Source organism: Bufo bufo, chromosome 5 (assembly GCF_905171765.1).
Source record: "Bufo bufo chromosome 5, aBufBuf1.1, whole genome shotgun sequence".
In the NCBI taxonomy this organism is placed as follows: Eukaryota; Metazoa; Chordata; class Amphibia; order Anura; family Bufonidae; genus Bufo; species Bufo bufo.
In genome coordinates this window covers 44466504-44484424 of record NC_053393.1, presented here as the reverse complement: position 1 = coordinate 44484424, position 17921 = coordinate 44466504, and the positions used below count along the sequence as shown (strand labels likewise).

The 17921-nt window shown below is 46.8% G+C and overlaps 1 protein-coding gene across 1 annotated transcript; it reads left to right on the top strand.

Annotated features, from left to right (window-relative positions):
• Positions 1–1858: 1858 nt before the first annotated feature.
• Positions 1859–15185, top strand: LOC121001687. Its single transcript, XM_040432865.1, has 5 exons — positions 1859–2000; positions 5795–5939; positions 7064–7310; positions 9839–9929; positions 14760–15185. Exons 2-5 carry the CDS (start codon positions 5800–5802, stop codon positions 15020–15022), a joined length of 741 nt encoding a protein of 246 aa, XP_040288799.1. The 5' UTR covers positions 1859–2000; positions 5795–5799; the 3' UTR covers positions 15023–15185.
• The last annotated feature ends 2736 nt before the right edge of the window (positions 15186–17921 follow it).

Below are 17921 nucleotides of genomic sequence, written 5' to 3'. Positions count from 1 at the left end.
GATCAACTCTCTTACCTTCCGTTCCTGTGAGCGCGCGCGCCTGTGTGCGCGCGTTCACAGGAAATCCCGGCTCACGCGAGATGACGCGTATATGCGTCGCTGAGCGCAGGGCTGCCACCTCCGGAACGCAATCCTGCGTACAGCGGTCCGGAGGTGGTTAAGCCACGCCCCACAACCACACCCCATTTGGGGTGTGGCTTAACTTGGCCGGTATTTTTTTGGTTGGGAAAGATGGCAACCCAAGTCAGGGTGGCAGCTGGTATCGCAGTAAGCGGAGATGCCACCCAGTATTAATGTGACCCTTCCCCAACAGAGCCCAAAATAAAGGGGGCACCACCTTGGTTGTGTCATCAGTGACCAAGTACCATCAGTTTATAGTTTGTCAATCACTTTACATTTTCCAGGTGTTCTTTTCTCCTTTTCCGGTAGTCTATGTTAGCACGCACCGATTGTAACACACCGGAGCAGATTCAGACATAACTGGTGTAAAGGAAAGCTGGCTCAGTTGCCCATAGCAACCAATCAGATTCCAACTTTCATTTTTCAGAGCTCCTTTGGAAAATAAAAGGATCAATCTGATTGGTTGCTAGGGGCAACTAAGCCAGTTTCCCGTCGCACCAGTTTGATAAATCTCCTCCGCTATGAAACCATCCTGAGAACCATTATCCTATGCTCGTAGGTGGCACAAGTAACTCAAGATGGCACAAACCACAGCAGAGCACTTTAAAACCTGCGGTGTGCACGGCCATGGGCGCTGTATGGCGCTCACTGATACGTCCGACCAGCTGCAGATTTTCCAACGTGCCAGAAAAGCTGATCTGAAGGGTTTTGACCTCCAAAATGGCACCACATTCTCAAACTAGGCTGAAAATGGCCCCTTTTCCTCAAATTGTGAGATTTTATTTGGCTTTTTCTCAGTTATATCTTCTTCTGGGAAAGCTGTGTGACAGAGAATGCAGTCACCCAGTCTACAGTCCTGAGCGGCAGGTATGGGGCCTAGTCACGCAGCAATGCAGTGGATGCATAACGGGGCTAATCTGCCATTCAGGAGTCTAGGAAGGCTTGGTGGTTACATTGGTTGTCACCCAGTTTTAAAGGGGAAATAACCTTATTTTAAAGGGCATCTGTCAGCAGTTTTGTACCTATGACACTGGCTGACCTGTTCCATGTGCGCTTGGCAGCTGAAGACATCTGTGTTGGTCCCATGTTCATATGTGCCTGCATTGCTGAGAAAAATGATATTTTAATATATGCAAATGAGCCTCTAGGAGCAACGGGGGCGTTACCATTACACCTAGAAGCTCTGCTCTCTCTGCAACTGCTGCACCCTCTGCACTTTGATTGACAGGACCAGGTGTGATCACGTTTACACTGCCCGGCCCTGTCAATCAAAGTACAGAGGGCGCGGCAGTTGCAGAGAGAGCCGAGCCTCTAGGTGTAATGGTAACGCCCCCGTTGCTCCTAGAGGCTCATTTGCATATAATAAAACATCATTTTTCTCAGCAATGCGGGCACATAGGAACATGGGACCAACACAGATGTCTTCAGCTGCCAAGTGCACATGTAACAGGTCAGCCAGTTTCACAGGGACAGATGCCCTTTGATATTGTTATTTCATCCCAATGTAAAAATTCTTTGATAAAAAATAAAAGTTTTCATTGATTTGAACTTTACGGTCCGGTTCCAGCCCACACTACATCTGGTAAATGAGTTATATCTGTTTGGACTACACTTCCCAGAAACCTCTGCCCATCAGCCAGGTTCTAAGACTGTGCAGGGAATCATGGGAGATGTAGTTTCTACTCTGTGTCAACAATCCACTGCCCTGTGACAATGTTTCCAGGCATTCCGCTGATTCTCCTTTATTTCCTATACCCGCCCCCAGCAATCAGGCAGCAGCCTGACAGAGGTAGGTGGGCACTCCAGTGGGAAGTGGGAGGCTGGACATGATACTGGGAGAGACGTGAATGGGGCTGGACATGGCTGCAGAGGTCACATAACAACAGGTAGGAGCAATACTTCCTACTGTCCAGATGGATAGGACTACAAATCTCAGCATGCTCAGCTTGTAGCTGGAAGATCATGCTTGGACTTGTTGTTCCACAATATATCGTGATATGTGAAGAGACTAAAGATTATAGCAGAAGGCAGAAGTCCTGGAGCGACATCAGCCCTGCCCCTACGACACGCAGACCGCTATATACCGTACATTCTGCCTTTGGGATCAGCACAGGTTTACGTTATTACATTGCATACATTGCGGCACTGGTTGGCATCAAATAGCAAGTTTGGGGGATGAAGAGGCACTAAAAACTGTGTTATTTGGCTGCTATATGTTGGGTGTATGATACTGTTATATGGGTGCTGTATGGACGTTGTATGATACTGTTATGTGTGCACAGTTTGATACTGTTATATGGGTGCTGCATGGTAATGTATCTGTAATGCCCCAGAGTGGCGTTCCCACTTCTGCACCCTGCTACTATCTCTAATGGGCAAGTATAATGTCATTCTAAGTAATAGTTTCCAGGTCCTGCAAAATGTGTATTCATAATCTTGTTATGTAACTGTTTAAGTGTGATATGCCTGGTTCACCAGCAGGTGGCAGCATCAATGGCAGAGCTACAGGCAGGGCGTCTTTAACAAGGGGCAAAAGGGGCAGCTGCCCCCGGGCCCAGTTGCTCCTGGGGGGCCCAAGGCAGCTGCCTCTTGAGCCCTGCTGGCCATGCCTGCCGGCACTCCAGGCAGCATACTGTGAGAGCTGTGATTTTCTAGGACCTTAGATGACATCATCACCATGTGACCAGTAACCTAGCAATATTACTGGTCACAAGGCTATGAGGTCATCACAGGTCCTGTCTACCAGGAGTGTTGCTGCAGGAGAAGTTTCCCATAATTGTGGAGCTTTTTTTGAGAAGATTACATCAGGAAAAGGTGACAGGGGCTGTAATGCTAATATACTGTAAGCTACTGTATAGTGGGGTGCTGTACTGCTCTACTGTATACTATGGGGGTGCTGTATACTGTATATTGTGGGGTGCTTTATATTGTGGGGGGCTGTATATTTTGGGGTGCTGTATACTGTGGGGTACTGTATACTGTGAGGTGCGGTATTCTGTATATTTTGGGGTGCTGTATACCGTGAGGTGCTGTATACTGTGGGTGCTGTATATTGTGGAGTGCTATACTGCTGTACTGTATAGTGTGGGGTGCTGTATACTGTGAGGTGCTGTATATTGTGGGGTGCTATACTGCTCTACTGTATACTGTGAGGTGTTGTATACTGTATAGTGTGGGGTGCTATACTGCATAGTGTGGGGTGCTGTATACTATAGGGTGCAATACTGCATACTGTGGGTTGCTGTATACTATAGGGTGCTATACTGCACACTGTGGGGTGCACTGTAACACTAGGGTGAGCCGAGCCCTGGTCTCCTTCCTGCAGAGCGGTGCCCACTTCCAGCCTGAGCCCAGCTGCCCAGAGCACTGATCCTGAGCCGCTGGAGTCTTCAGAACTGGAAGTATTTATATCACTGTACTCTACCAGGTGTGTGGATTTTTTGTGTGTGTGTGTTGTGGTGGAGGCCGTGATTGCATGCTAGGGTGTGGAAAGGCGGGATCCAGGGGGCCCAAGTAAATTTTTGCCCAGGGTCTGATCAATATTAAAGACGGCCCTGGCTACAGGTAGATAGAATGGAGCTTTCTATTCCATTCTACCACCCTCTCTGTGGTGTGGTAGGCTGCAGGGAGGGAGGAGTCTAGTTTAGAGTTAGTTGCAGTTTACCCCCTGCCAAGGGAGGGTGTGCAGCAGGTGCACGTTCCCGCTGGATGTGCCTTGCCAAGCCAGCTAGAGCACCTTCAGCTCTGCTGGATGTGGAGGCCACAGCTGGAAGCCTCTGAAGCCAGGAGTAAAGTTCCCTGGACCAGTTTAGAGACAGACTGCCAAGAGAGAAGTTGCAGCACCCAGAGAAAGCTAAATTATACCGCTATCCTGTCAGTACAGCAGAGCCAGAGAGCGAGAGATGTAGCAGAGAGGAGATTGCCTGCTACAGTTAATGCTAACACCTGCTAGAACCAAGAAAAAGCCTGAAACTGTTGGAGAAACGTTTATTGAAAGTAAAGCTGTTATCAACTTCATCACAAAGTCTGGACTCAATTTATTTCCTCATCCCCTTCATCAACAAGCCCCCTTTTCATTGCTGTGGAGCCAACTACTAGGGTCCAACATATCCAGATAGGAGCACTGTGACACGTGCACAACACTTTAAGGAACATTATAGACTACCCTACACCACTCTGGCATTCCTACTCCTGGGTACCATCTACCACTACATCACTAAAAGGGGCCCTGTGCCATTGTTGCTTCATTGCAACTGGCGTCACGAAAAACAAATGCACTTTTCAACTCTTAAAGGGCCCTGGGGGGAAGCGCCCCCTGCATATGGTGTTGTAAGGACTGTTTGCATCGTATGATACTGTTATGTGTGCATTGTGTGACAATGTTATGAGAGCTTTGTATTATACTGTTATATGGGTGCTGTATCATATTGTTATGGGGTGTCACAGTATAAGGGCTCGTTCACACGACCGTTGGTGTCCTGTTCCCGTATTGCGGACCACATTTGCGGATCCGCAATACACGGGCACCGTTCCGTTGTCATTCCGCATCACGGATGCGGACCCATTCATTTTAAATGGGTCAGGAAATCCGGAGATGCAGAACGAAAGCACGGAACGGAACACTACGGAGTGCTTCCTGGGGTTCCGTTCCGTGGCCTCCGCACAGCAAAAAGATAGAACATGCTCTATCTTTTTGCGGAACGGAGGGATCACGGACCCATTCAAGTGAATGGGTCTGCAATCCCCATGCGCCTGCCCCACGGAAGGTTCCCGTGCATTGTGGACCGCAATTTGCGGTTTACAGCACGGGCGCGGGACACCAACGGTCGTGTGAACGAGCCCTTAGGATAGAGCAGGGATCAGCAACCTCAATCCAGCTGTTCTGAAACTACAACTCCCAGACTCCTTCTTTCACTTCTATGGGAGTTACAAGAACAGCTATGAAAGTGTGCATGCTGGGAGTTGTAGTTTCACAGCAGCTGGAGTGCTGAAGGTTGCTGATCCCTGGAATAGATGAACACCCGGCGTATACTCTGTCTATATTCCCTTCACCTCGGAATTACAGACATAAACTCTGCAGCGTTTTCCAGTAGCAGTAAAGTAGGTGAGATGTCACCAGATCCCATCCACACATCGCGTGATAATCTGTGGACATTGACCCGCGACGCAGATTTTAAATCCACAGCAGGTCGATTTATGGCGAAGCTTTTCACCGCGGATTTTACCCTTTCGCCCATACCAAAACCACTGCAAAACCAGCGTGAAAATGTAGATTATGTCGCAGACTGCAGGGCTTCTGCATTCCACGTCTCAGGATATTGCATTACCAAGAAAACACGGAATCACAAAGGATTACGCGGGATTCGAGACATTGGATTTTTTTCTGATCGTGATATGGAGGTCTTCTCTCCAGTAGGTGCATGTACAGGGTGACCTAGACATGTGTTTTGGTCGAAGCCGATCGCTTCAGTGCCATAAACAGCAATGACGATCAGATGATGAAGGTCTATGACCGTCATGACATTTACTTCTTTACTTTGTGACGGCGTAGGTTGCCGTTATAGACAAAGAAAGAGCCAAGAAAACCGCACCTCCAATTACCGTAAATAAAATATGTGAAAAGTATGTTGCCGATATGACCTCAGGTCCCATTGACTATTTCTTATTTTACCGTCAGTGATGTCAAAGAAAGAGGAAAGCCCCAAACCTCCGCACCCTTACCGGACATCGGTTGAGCAACTTCTAAAATGCTACGGGTCAGATACATACAGAAAATTCCGGAAGCCTGAATCTAAACATGTGATAAGTCGCACATACAGGTGAGGGGCTCTATATGTACACCGCCGCCTGACCGCTTCCTGGACCACGTGTGACCTGCATCAAACCTAGTGCAAGGGGAAAAAGTGCAACAGCCAATCAGAATACAGCTCTCATTTCTCAGAGGGTCTCTGGAAGATGAAAGACACAACCTGATTGGTTGCTTTAGGCAACTGCTCCGCTTCACTAGTTTTGATAATTCCAAATGTAGTGGAGTGTACAGGGAATTGCTTGAATAGCGATTCCCTAATGTAGCAATGCTATATAAACCGCTTTATGTACGTAAAAGAGCACCCCGAATTGTAAAGGCGCCACTTTGATTTCCTGTCTGTCCCCCTATAGTGCTGAAACATTAAGTTTCGTCACTACCAGGACAGCACCCGGTCAACACAGAGAACCTATCCCTAGGGTCCCAATAACTAGGTGCTTGCATCGAACGTGTCTATTACCTATGGCCAGCAATATGGCAGAATATGTCGGAGATACAGGCCGGGATATACACCGACCTATACCTCTGACTGAAGGCTAGAAAGCAATGTGAACCGAGCCCTACCCCTTCTCAACCCCGAGATCAGTGTCAGTTCTGTCTTGAGTAATCTGAGACCGATTTATTGCTAGGAATGTATTGTGCAACATCTCATATGGTTGTTAGGCAGGTTTCCCTAGCAACCAGTCTGTCAGACATGACAAATGCCATGGTGGTCATAGTGGCCAACTGTCCCAAATTTTGGCTTGTCCCCACTGAAAAATTATAGGGTGCTCATTTCAGTGGGGCTTCCCCCGAATTACGAACAAAAATGGCGGACCACGAGTCTCTCATCTCTTTCTGAATTTTATGATGTGAGGGGAATAAGGGGGCCTTCTGTCAATTATTGCTGAGGAGAGCTGAAATAGGGGGGTGGGTGCACGAATAATCTGGGTGACCGGGTGACAGAGAAGTTGTCTTTAGGACAGCTAATATGGCCAACAATGGCAGCAGCCAGACATCTGCTTTCTGTCCCCCAAAAAATAATGGCAGGAGCAGTCTGAAGCCCAACGTTGTCGTCAGCCGTAGCCTAATCATGCATGGATCAGAGGGCTCAAGTGCGTGCGAGACCATCTCATAACATCCCACCCTGTCTTGTAGTGACTCCAGTACTCTGAGCCATCAGTCTGTACCCCGCCATTTAGAACAACGCCCCCGACCCCAGACCTGTGCGGCGTGCAGGGCCTGCAAGTCCTCAAGTGTCACCGACTCCATGCCGGAAGTCCTTAAGATGCAACCTTTAGGCCGGACGCACCACCTTCCGTACCACTGTGCAAAAACCAACACAAAGAGGCCAACAGCAAGACACAAAACCAGGACGCGGGGTGAGGCTCCTGCCCTGCTGCAGGTAAGTCGCCACTATTCAGCAGATGTAGGCCTCATGCACATGGCAAATTAACGGCCCCCAATGCAGGGGCACCATCCGTGCGGATTCCGCAGACGAATCCAGATCTATTTAACTTGAATGGGTCCGTGATTCGTCCGCACTGCCAAAAAAATGCTTCAGTGAGGTTCCGTGCCTCCGCTCCGCACTGCACCTTCCGGATTGTGGACCCATTCAAGTGAATGGGTCTGCATCCGTGATGCGGTGCACAAACTGCCGGGACCCGTATATATTGCAGACTTGCTATTTGCGGGCCGCAATACGGGTACAGATGAGCAACGGCCGTGTGCATGAAGCCTTAGGCCTCGCTCACATTTCCGTGTCAGTACAGGTTTCATCTGTGAAGGATCTGTGGTTGGTTCATGTGTCCGTTTTTACCATCCGTGTGTCATCCGTAATTCACTGACGTTGCTCAGCTGAAAATTTATTTCCAAAGAATCTCCTATCAGTCTTCAGTGAAAAACGGACACAACATGGATGCCATCCGTGCTGTGTCAGTGATTTTCACGGACCCATAGACTTCAATGGGCGTGCTTGGTCCGCATCACAGTTCAAAGTAGTGCACGCCCCCGTGTTTTTTTTACTGACCCACGATCAGTAAAAAAAAGACAGAAATTTTTAAATCAAAGGGTACGTGTGTGCTGTCCGCAGAAAATACGGACAGCACACGTCAGTGAAAAACGGATATGTGAACGAAGCCTAAGGGAATGTGTCATTTTATTTCTGTTAGATGTAAAAGAGACGTGATTTAAATTTCTTTTATGTAGCAATTTTATTTTTTTATTTTTAAAAACTTCTCCGGGGGTAGCCATATTGGAGACAGACACTTCCCGTAATGTCTGAATAGGCAGTGCAGCAGAATGTGTGACAGCTGGAAGGAACGGAAGTTAAAGGGGTACTCCCATCTCATTAAGCGACGGCATATCACTAGGTTATAACATTACTTTATAATCAGTGGGGGTCCCAGAGATCCTGAGAATGATCCTGAAGGCACTGAAGCTCAGGGTCAGACTGGGGTTCCTTAGGCCCACCAGAGAAAATTATTCTCAGGGGCCCAAACCTCATATCATTAGTAAAGTCTAATAGATTTGGCTTCAAAGAAATATACCCTAGTGGCGAGTTATTGGCTCCGGCTGTTTTTTTTTTTTTTTCTTATAGACCCTTGGGACCCATTCTGGTATCAGAGCCTGGACCCACTGGGTGATCCTCTGGTACTCTGGTGGGCTAGTCCTAGCGCTGCTGGGGCTCCATTAGTACCTTCTGCACTGCGAGTGGCTGGGGCACTGCAGCCCCTTCATCCTCAGGATCATTGTGGGTCTCAGAGTTCAGATGCCTTCACTTTATAAGATAGGAATACCCTATACCCTGGAGAATAAATGCTTTTAATCCATATGCAAACTAGCAGTTAAGTGCACCGAGGGCGGGGCGAAGCTTTTCCTGCTTTCTCTGCCAGACCCTCCCTCTCCTTCTTGATTGACAGGACCAGGCGAGATGACAACACAGGAACCCGGCCCCGTCAATTAGGAAGGAGAGGGAAGGGCTGGCAAAAGACCAGGAGGAGCAAGGGTGCACAGAGGGGCTTCAGCCCGCTCTCACTTAAATGCTCATTTGCATATGGAGTTACAGTGCTTTTGCTCCAAAATGAAGCGACGGATCACTAAATGAAAAGTATCATTACATTTAGCCGAGCAAGGCATTGTGCCTGGTGACAGATTCCCTTTAATAGACAAAAAAGTGTCCACAGACTAATACAGTTTCCAGAAAATAATGGAGGAAGGCCCCCCCCCCCACCCCTAGAGACCTGAAATTGTCAGCGGACCTGCACACACATTCATATTTGAATAGTGTATAGTTTTACTGTGTTACTTTAGATAGGCCTCCAGCAGTATTGGAGGGTTGTTATTACATCCCTCACCATCTAACGATAATGAGATGACTCTGACCCTGTCCCAGTCTACACGGCAAAGCTGAAAAGTATCAGCTTACTGTGTGTGCTCCAGTGTCTATTTTGTAAACTGGAATACGTCTGGATTTTGTATATGGAAATTCCCATAAAACACCAAACATTTAAAAAAAATACATGTATAATAAAAACTTAAAATGTGTCATTTGCTAATAATGCGTTCACTTTCATGGTGAAAACTGACTTAAAGGAGTTTTCCAAGACCCTCAAAATGAGTTAAAGGCAGCAAATGGTATAAAATAAGAAAAGATGCATTATTCACCTGTTTAATCCCCTGCCGTTCTGGTGCCACAGCTCCGGTGTTCTCCATGGGGGCCACCGATTGGCTGCAGCGGTCACATTTCTGTAGATGGGTACATCATTGCTGCAGGATCGGGATCTCCGGAGTGCTGGCACTAGTACAGTGGGGGATTGAACAAGTGAAAAATGCATTTTTCTTTTCCATTTTTTTATCGTTCCTGCCTTTAGCTACATTTTTAGGGGTCTTGAAAAAAACCTTTTAATGTTTCTCAATTAAATTCTCTTTCAGCTTCCACATTCCAAAACACTGATGCCATGTAATGGGAAGAGGTCTATCAGCCTGCAAAGCCGTGCATCATCTTGTAGCTCCAGGTTGGCAGGTAAAATATGATTCATTTTATTAACGAATGATCTGATTTAATACGGGAGAACCGATCCCATAGTTGTCATACCCGGAGTATCCTTTTAATGGAGCACTAAAGTTTAAAAAAAATGAAAACACTAGTAAGACTTACAGTGATATCGTCCTCTTCTTAAATACTATTTAGTATGTCTCCAATCTAAGGCTGCGTTCACACGGGCGAGATTTCCGCGCGGGTGCAATGCGGTAGGTGAACGCATTGCACCCGCACTGAATCTGGACCCATTCATTTCAATGGGGCTGTTCAGATGAGCGATGATTTTCACGCATCACTTATGCGTTGCGTGAAAATCGCATCATGCTCTATATTCTGCGTTTTTCACGCAACGCAGGCCCTATAGAAGTGAATGGGGTTGCGTGAAAATCGCAAGCATCCGCAAGCAAGTGCGGATGCGGTGCGATTTTCACGCATGGTTGCTAGGTGACAGTCTATAAACTGTATTATTTTCCCTTATAACATGGTCATAAGGGAAAATAATAGCATTCTGAATACAGAATGCTTAGTAGGTGGTCAATTGAGGGTTAAAAAAAAAATAAAAAATTAACTCACCTTCTCCTCTTGTTCGCGTAGTTCTCCCGGTCTTTAGTTCTTTAAAAGATGAACTATGGGCTAAAGGACCTTTGGTGACGTCAGATCACATGCTCCAATGACATGGTCCATCACCGCGGTGATGTACCATGTGATTGGAGCATGTGATCTGACGTCACCAAAGGTCCTTTAGCCCATAGTTCATCTTTTAAAGAACTAAAGACCGGGAGAACTACGCGAACAAGAGGAGAAGGTGAGTTAATTTTTTTTATTTTTATTAACCCTCAATTGATCACCTACTATGCATTCTGTTTTCAGAATGCTATTATTTTCCCTTATAACCATGTTATAAGGGAAAATAATACAATCTACACGACACCGAACCCAAACCTTGTAAAAAAGCAAATATATTATAGTCTCCTATATTTTCTTGGAGGGATCAATTGTATCCCCCTCCCCCCCTGCTTTCTACCCCTTCTGAGCCTAGACTGGGTAAACCATAAGCTCGGGGAAAGGAATGTGGCTTGGAAAAGAAGTCAAAAACCTTCCTATAAGGCTACATTCACACGTCAGTATTTTTCTATATCCCGATTTTCGGTCAGTTTTTTGCGGATCCGTTGTTCCTGAAAATGTTTCCGTATGTGATCCGTATGTCATCCGTTTTTTGCGGATCCGCAAAAAACGGAAACATGTATAAATTTCAATAAGCAAATAAAGTTGTTTGGATTTCTTTGAAAAAAAATAAATAAATTTAAATGTAATTTCCAGGAACGGAATCCGCATAAAACGGATGACATACGTAATGACATCCGAATGTCTTCCGTTTTTTGCGGATCCATTGACTTTGTATTGTACCAGGATCCGAATTTTGCGGAAAAGAATAGGACATGTTTTATATTTAAACGGACAGCACACATTGTGCTGTCCGATTTTTTCCAGGACCAATTGAAAATGAATGGGTCCAGATCTGGTCCAAATCTGTTCCGCAAAAAACGGAACAGATCAGGAAAGAAAAAACGGACGTGTGAATGGACCCTAACTCTGACTTCAATTAAGCCCTGCCCCTTTTCTTAAGCTCCACCCATTTCTGACACCAGGCTAAAGTGAGAATGCCCTCAGCAGATTTCTACACAACCCCTTCTTTTAGAAGTTTGCAGAAGCCACTGCAGACTCTCCAATGGGGAAATAGTTGCTTTTTGTCTTCAGTATTTCCCTTTTGGGTGGACCAAGAACTTAAAGCGGCCCTGGAAAAAACTAAAAAAACTAAAAGTGGTCCCATTTTGTAGGCAGGTTCAAAATGATAGAGTGCGGGGCAACACAAATAGGCATGGATAACAGAAGTAGAAGGGGCAGCAATACCATAGTGCAGCACAAGATACCGCCCCTGCAGAATCAAATATCACAGTGCAGCACAAGATACCGCACCTGCAGTACCAAATACCATAGTGCAGCACAAGATACCGCCCCTGCAGTGCCAAATACCACAGTGCAGGACAAGATACCGCCCCTGCAGAATCAAATATCACAGTGCAGCACAAGATACCGCCCCTGCAGAATCAAATATCACAGTGCAGGACAAGATACCGCCCCTGCAGTACCAAATAACACAGTGCAGCACAAGATACCGCCCCTGCAGAATCAAATATCACAGTGCAGCACAAGATACCGCACCTGCAGTGCCAAATACCACAGTGCAGCACAAGATACCGTCCCTGCAGAATCAAATATCACAGTGCAGCACAAGATACCACCCCTGCAGTGCCAAATACCACAGTGCAGGACAAGATACCGTCCCTGCAGTGCCAAATACCACAGTGCAGCACAAGACACCGTCCCTGCAGTACCAAATAACACAGTGCAGCACAAGATACCATCCCAGCAGAACCAAATAACACAGTGCAGCACAAGATACCGCCCCTGCAGAATCAAATATCACAGTGCAGCACAAGATACCACCCCTGCAGTGCCAAATACCACAGTGCAGGACAAGATACCGCCCCTGCAGAATCAAATATCACAGTGCAGCACAAGATACCACCCCTGCAGTACCAAATACCACAGTGCAGGACAAGATACCGTCCCTGCAGTGCCAAATACCACAGTGCAGGACAAGATACCGTCCCTGCAGTGCCAAATACCACAGTGCAGCACAAGACACCGTCCCTGCAGTACCAAATACCACAGTGCAGCACAAGATACCGCCCCTGCAGTGCCAAATACCACAGTGCAGGACAAGATACCGCCCCTGCAGAATCAAATATCACAGTGCAGCACAAGATACCGCCCCTGCAGAATCAAATATCACAGTGCAGGACAAGATACCGCCCCTGCAGTACCAAATAACACAGTGCAGCACAAGATACCGCCCCTGCAGAATCAAATATCACAGTGCAGCACAAGATACCGCACCTGTAGTGCCAAATACCACAGTGCAGCACAAGATACCGTCCCTGCAGAATCAAATATCACAGTGCAGCACAAGATACCACCCCTGCAGTGCCAAATACCACAGTGCAGGACAAGATACCGTCCCTGCAGTGCCAAATACCACAGTGCCGCACAAGACACCGTCCCTGCAGTACCAAATACCACAGTGCAGCACAAGACACCGTCCCTGCAGTACCAAATAACACAGTGCAGCACAAGATACCATCCCAGCAGAACCAAATAACACAGTGCAGCACAAGATACCGCCCCTGCAGAATCAAATATCACAGTGCAGCACAAGATACCACCCCTGCAGTGCCAAATACCACAGTGCAGGACAAGATACCGCCCCTGCAGAATCAAATATCACAGTGCAGCACAAGATACCACCCCTGCAGTGCCAAATACCACAGTGCAGGACAAGATACCGTCCCTGCAGTGCCAAATACCACAGTGCAGCACAAGACACCGTCCCTGCAGTACCAAATACCACAGTGCAGCACAAGACACCGTCCCTGCAGTACCAAATAACACAGTGCAGCACAAGATACCATCCCAGCAGAACCAAATAACACAGTGCAGCACAAGATACCGCCCCTGCAGAATCAAATATCACAGTGGAGCATAAGATACAGCCCCTGCAGAACCAAATAACACAGTGCAGCACAAGATACCACCCCTGCAGTACCAAATACCACAGTGCAGCACAAGATACCACCCCTGCAGTACCAAATACCACAGTGCAGCACAAGATACCTTCCCTGCAGTACCAAATACCACAGTGCAGCACAAGATACCGCACCTGCAGTACCAAATACCACAGTGCAGCACAAGATACCGCCCCTGCAGTACCAAATACCACAGTGCAGCACAAGATACCTTCCCTGCAGTACCAAATACCACAGTGCAGCACAAGATACCGCACCTGCAGTACCAAATAACACAGTGCAGCACAAGATACCGCCCCTGCAGAATCAAATATCACAGTGGAGCATAAGATACAGCCCCTGCAGAACCAAATAACACAGTGCAGCACAAGATACCACCCCTGCAGTGCCAAATACCACAGTGCAGCACAAGATACCACCCTTGCAGTACCAAATACCACAGTGCAGCACAAGATACCTTCCCTGCAGTACCAAATACCACAGTGCAGCACAAGATACCGCACCTGCAGTACCAAATACCACAGTGCAGCACAAGATACTGTCCCTGCAGTACCAAATACCACAGTGCAGCACAAGATACCGCACCTGCAGTACCAAATATCACAGTGCAGCACAAGATACTGTCCCTGCAGTACCAAATACCACAGTGCAGCACAAGATACCGCCCCTGCAGAACCATATACCACAGTGCCTCAGCAGAATCAGATACAGTATCACAGTGCAGCACATAATACTGCTACCCTCGTTGCAGTATTTTACTGTATCACCATTCTGAGGATGACAATACAGTTGAAATCAGGAGGGTACCTAAGGCTGTTGGCCAGGTGCTTAAGTACCTGATGCTCCTAGCATTAATTAAGAGCTTAAGATTGTTATGTACCCGGCTGGCAGCCATGAGGAGGGCTCGGGCCGGTCCCCTGGGCATTAGCCCACCAGGAAATTTCCCTGTAGTGTCTATGGCCGATCCGCCCCAGGTCCATTTAAGGAATTGCTCTAAAGGCAACTCCATATCGTACAATGGAAGAGTCATGAGAAGAGTCCTCTTCTCAAATATATCTACTGTATGACATGTCGGAAGATTATTTTTGGTTGTATTTCCCCTTGAACTATTGAGACGTACTAAACATGGCTATTTGATAGACTGTTATCTTGTTTTATTCTCCAGAAGATAGGGTGGCCACCTCACCGTGTCTCCCCGCACTACCTCAGTCCGGTTTCCTCTCTACACATGCTGGTAACAGTGGTGGCAGACATAGCAGTACATATCATCCTGATCAAGAGCTAAGGCAATGGATTGTAGAGTTTGGAGGTGACGAGCAGGCAGCATTCATGGCAAGAGGACTTCAGAAGTTACAGCTGGCATACGAGGCGGGCAAAGCGGAAGTCTACCGATCAGCTCACTGTAAACCCATTACCAACGAGTGCTAATAGCAGATTCATCATCATACCATCAAGCAGATTCTTGCCAGCAATATTATGGTCGGATTTCTCTCTGTTGGGTGGGGGTCTCGATTCGCCTTAAAGGCAATGTATCATCTGAAAATTACCAATTATTATTTAAATCAACGTTTTGCATTAAAGATATTTAAAACAAAACTGGCCACAGAGCATGCCCACTACACTCTTCCAAAAAAGTAAATGAGGGAGAAAACAGGCTTATTTGCCTTGCCAATTTTCCAAAGGAGCTCTGAAAAATGAAGGGTGGAATCTGATTGGTTGTTATGGGCTGCTGTTCACATCTCAGCAAGATGGACACCCCTATAATCATGTTAAAGGGGTTTTCCAGGAATTAAAGACTTATGACCAATCCTCAAGATAGGTCATCAACCCCTGATCAGGTAGGGGTCTTACTCCTGATACCTTTTCATCAGCTGTTCGAATAGGCCGCAGCACTTGGAAGAGTACTGCGGCCTCTTCATAGTATATCAAGCACAGCGCCATACATTATATAGTGGTTGTGCTTGGTATTGCAGCTCAATCCCATTCACTTGAATAGGACTGAGTGACCGATGGACATGACTGCACAGGCCGAAGAAGAGGCCACAGCATCCATCCATCAGCTGATCGGCAGGGGCGATGGTAAACTCACCCCTACCAATGAGTTTAAAGGGCATCTGTCAGCAGTTTTCTACCTATAACACTGACTAACCTGTTACATGTGCTCTTGGCAGCTGAAGACTTCTGTGGTGGTCCCATGTTCATATTTGCCCGCATTGCTGAGAAAAAGGGTGTTTTAATATATGCAAATGAGCCTCTAGGAGCAACGGGGGCGTTACCATTACACCTAGAGGCTCTGCTCTCTCTGCAACTGCCGCTCTCTCTGCACAGGACCAGGCAGTGTAAATATCATCACACCTGTTCCTGTCAATCAAAGTGTAGAGGGTGTAATAGCTTCAAACATCATTGAGCCTCTAGGTGTAACGGTAACGCCCCCGTTGCTCCTAGAGGCTCATTTGCATATATTCAAACTTGATTCTTCTCAGCAATGCGGGCACATATGAACATGGGACCAACACAGATGCCTTCAGCTGCCAAGCGCACATGTAACAGGTCAGCCGGTGTCATAGGTACAAAACTGCTGACAGATGCCCTTTAAATGAGAGGCCCAACACATTTTTTGCCTAAGGACCTCTGCCAGTGATGCGGATTATGGCTGCCATTGAGTCGTCACCAATCTCCACCCCAAAATCTCCTACGTGCAGTTTTGCTTTACAATGGATGGGTGCGTTTGGCTCAGGCTGCACGTCTTTTCCATGTCTCGCCGCTCTCTCCTATACTCGGCGCACCCCTATTTATATCACTCACTCTGCGCGGCGGTGCCGTCTGGCTCGGCCCCTCGTCAGACTGCTGGTGTTTTTACGGCGTCAGTGATGTTACTGCTGATTTAATTATATCCCTGTTGTGTCAAATCCGCCAGTTCTCAATAAAATCGCCTCAGCCGCTGCTCATCACACTTGTCACGAGGTCTCCGAATAATTACTCCCTCGTGTACCCAGCGCATCGCTCCTGTAATACTGATCCAGACATTATGTTATACAGAGAGTTATATGGGGTATAGTTTTATCTGATGGTCTGAAATATCCTCCTACTAAAGCTACCTTCACATCTGCAGCTTTTTGGATGTATACAGGGGTATTTCATGCAGAATTTACCAGCATGACCTGTTCCTCGCAATTCTTTTAAGGGGGATCTAAGAGATTTGAAAAAATCATCTGTTATATATAAAGAGCGCCACTCTTATCCATAGGCTGTGTCTGGTATTGCAACTTAGTCCCATTCCTTCAAACGAAGGCATAGAGTGGCGTTTCTGGGGGCAATTTTTTTTTTTTTATCTCAATCGCATATGGTCTTTTAAAGCATCAATCTCAATGTGGAAAAACCAGGTAAAGAAAAGAAGGTACATTTTCTAGAGTTTTTCTTTTTTTAAGAGGGTTGTTCAGTTTAAAAAACTCATTTTCATACACTCCTGTCCGGGATGCTTATCTCTTGGTCAGAGTGGAATGTGGTTAGGTTACAAAGAGCGTCTATCTCTCTCTCTCTGGAGGAGTGAACGAGCCCTTCCACAGATAACCCTCTTTGATTTGAATGGACATTGTGCAATTCTTTATTTCCCCTGTGGTGGCGCTTCAGGAAATCTGAACACTTACTATTTCCCTGAAGATTACAGATGATCTCTGAGGTTCTCACCAGGGGGACACTTTGTGATCATCTTAAGGACAAGTCAAAGGACCCTTCTAAGATGAGTGGAAAACCAATTTAAACTTTGCCTTTGATTGTGTCACATTTGATATAATATTGCTGCATCTACTTTTTGCACCATTATCAGGACATACATACCCTAAATATAGATAGAAACACGCAATTCGCAATTTTTTAGTCACCTTCCACCACAAAAATTTAATAAGGCCTCATGCACACAGCCGTTGCCCGGCCATGCCTGTATTGCAGCCCATGTGCACACTGTAGCACCGATGCCGACCCATTCACTTCAATGGGTCCGCAATCCGGAAGGTGCAGTGCGGAACGGAGGCACGAGACCCCACGGAAGCCCTACGGAGTGCTTCTGTGGGGTTTCTCTCCGTGCCTCCGCACCGCAAAAAAATAGAACATGTTTATACTTTTTTTGCAGTGCGGATGGATCACGGACCCATTCAGGTAGAATTGGATTGGATCCGTCTGTGGAAACCTCACGGATATTGCCCGTGCATTGGGGACCGCAATGGCCGTGTGCATGAGGCCTAACAGTGATCAAAAAGCATACATACCCCAAAAATGGTACCAATAAAAACTACAGTTTGTCCCACAAAATAAAAAACAAGCTCTGTAG

What these genes read in the sequence shown, in the direction of transcription:
- LOC121001687 (XM_040432865.1), top strand. Translation starts at nt 5,800, where the DNA reads ATGTCAAAGAAAGAGGAAAGCCCCAAACCTCCGCACCCTTACCGGACA. An exon ending in GTGATAAGTCGCACATACAG is followed by an intron (nt 5,940 to 7,063) that starts GTGAGGGGCTCT and finishes CCTGTCTTGTAG; the next exon opens with TGACTCCAGTACTCTGAGCC. An exon ending in AGGCTCCTGCCCTGCTGCAG is followed by an intron (nt 7,311 to 9,838) that starts GTAAGTCGCCAC and finishes ATTCTCTTTCAG; the next exon opens with CTTCCACATTCCAAAACACT.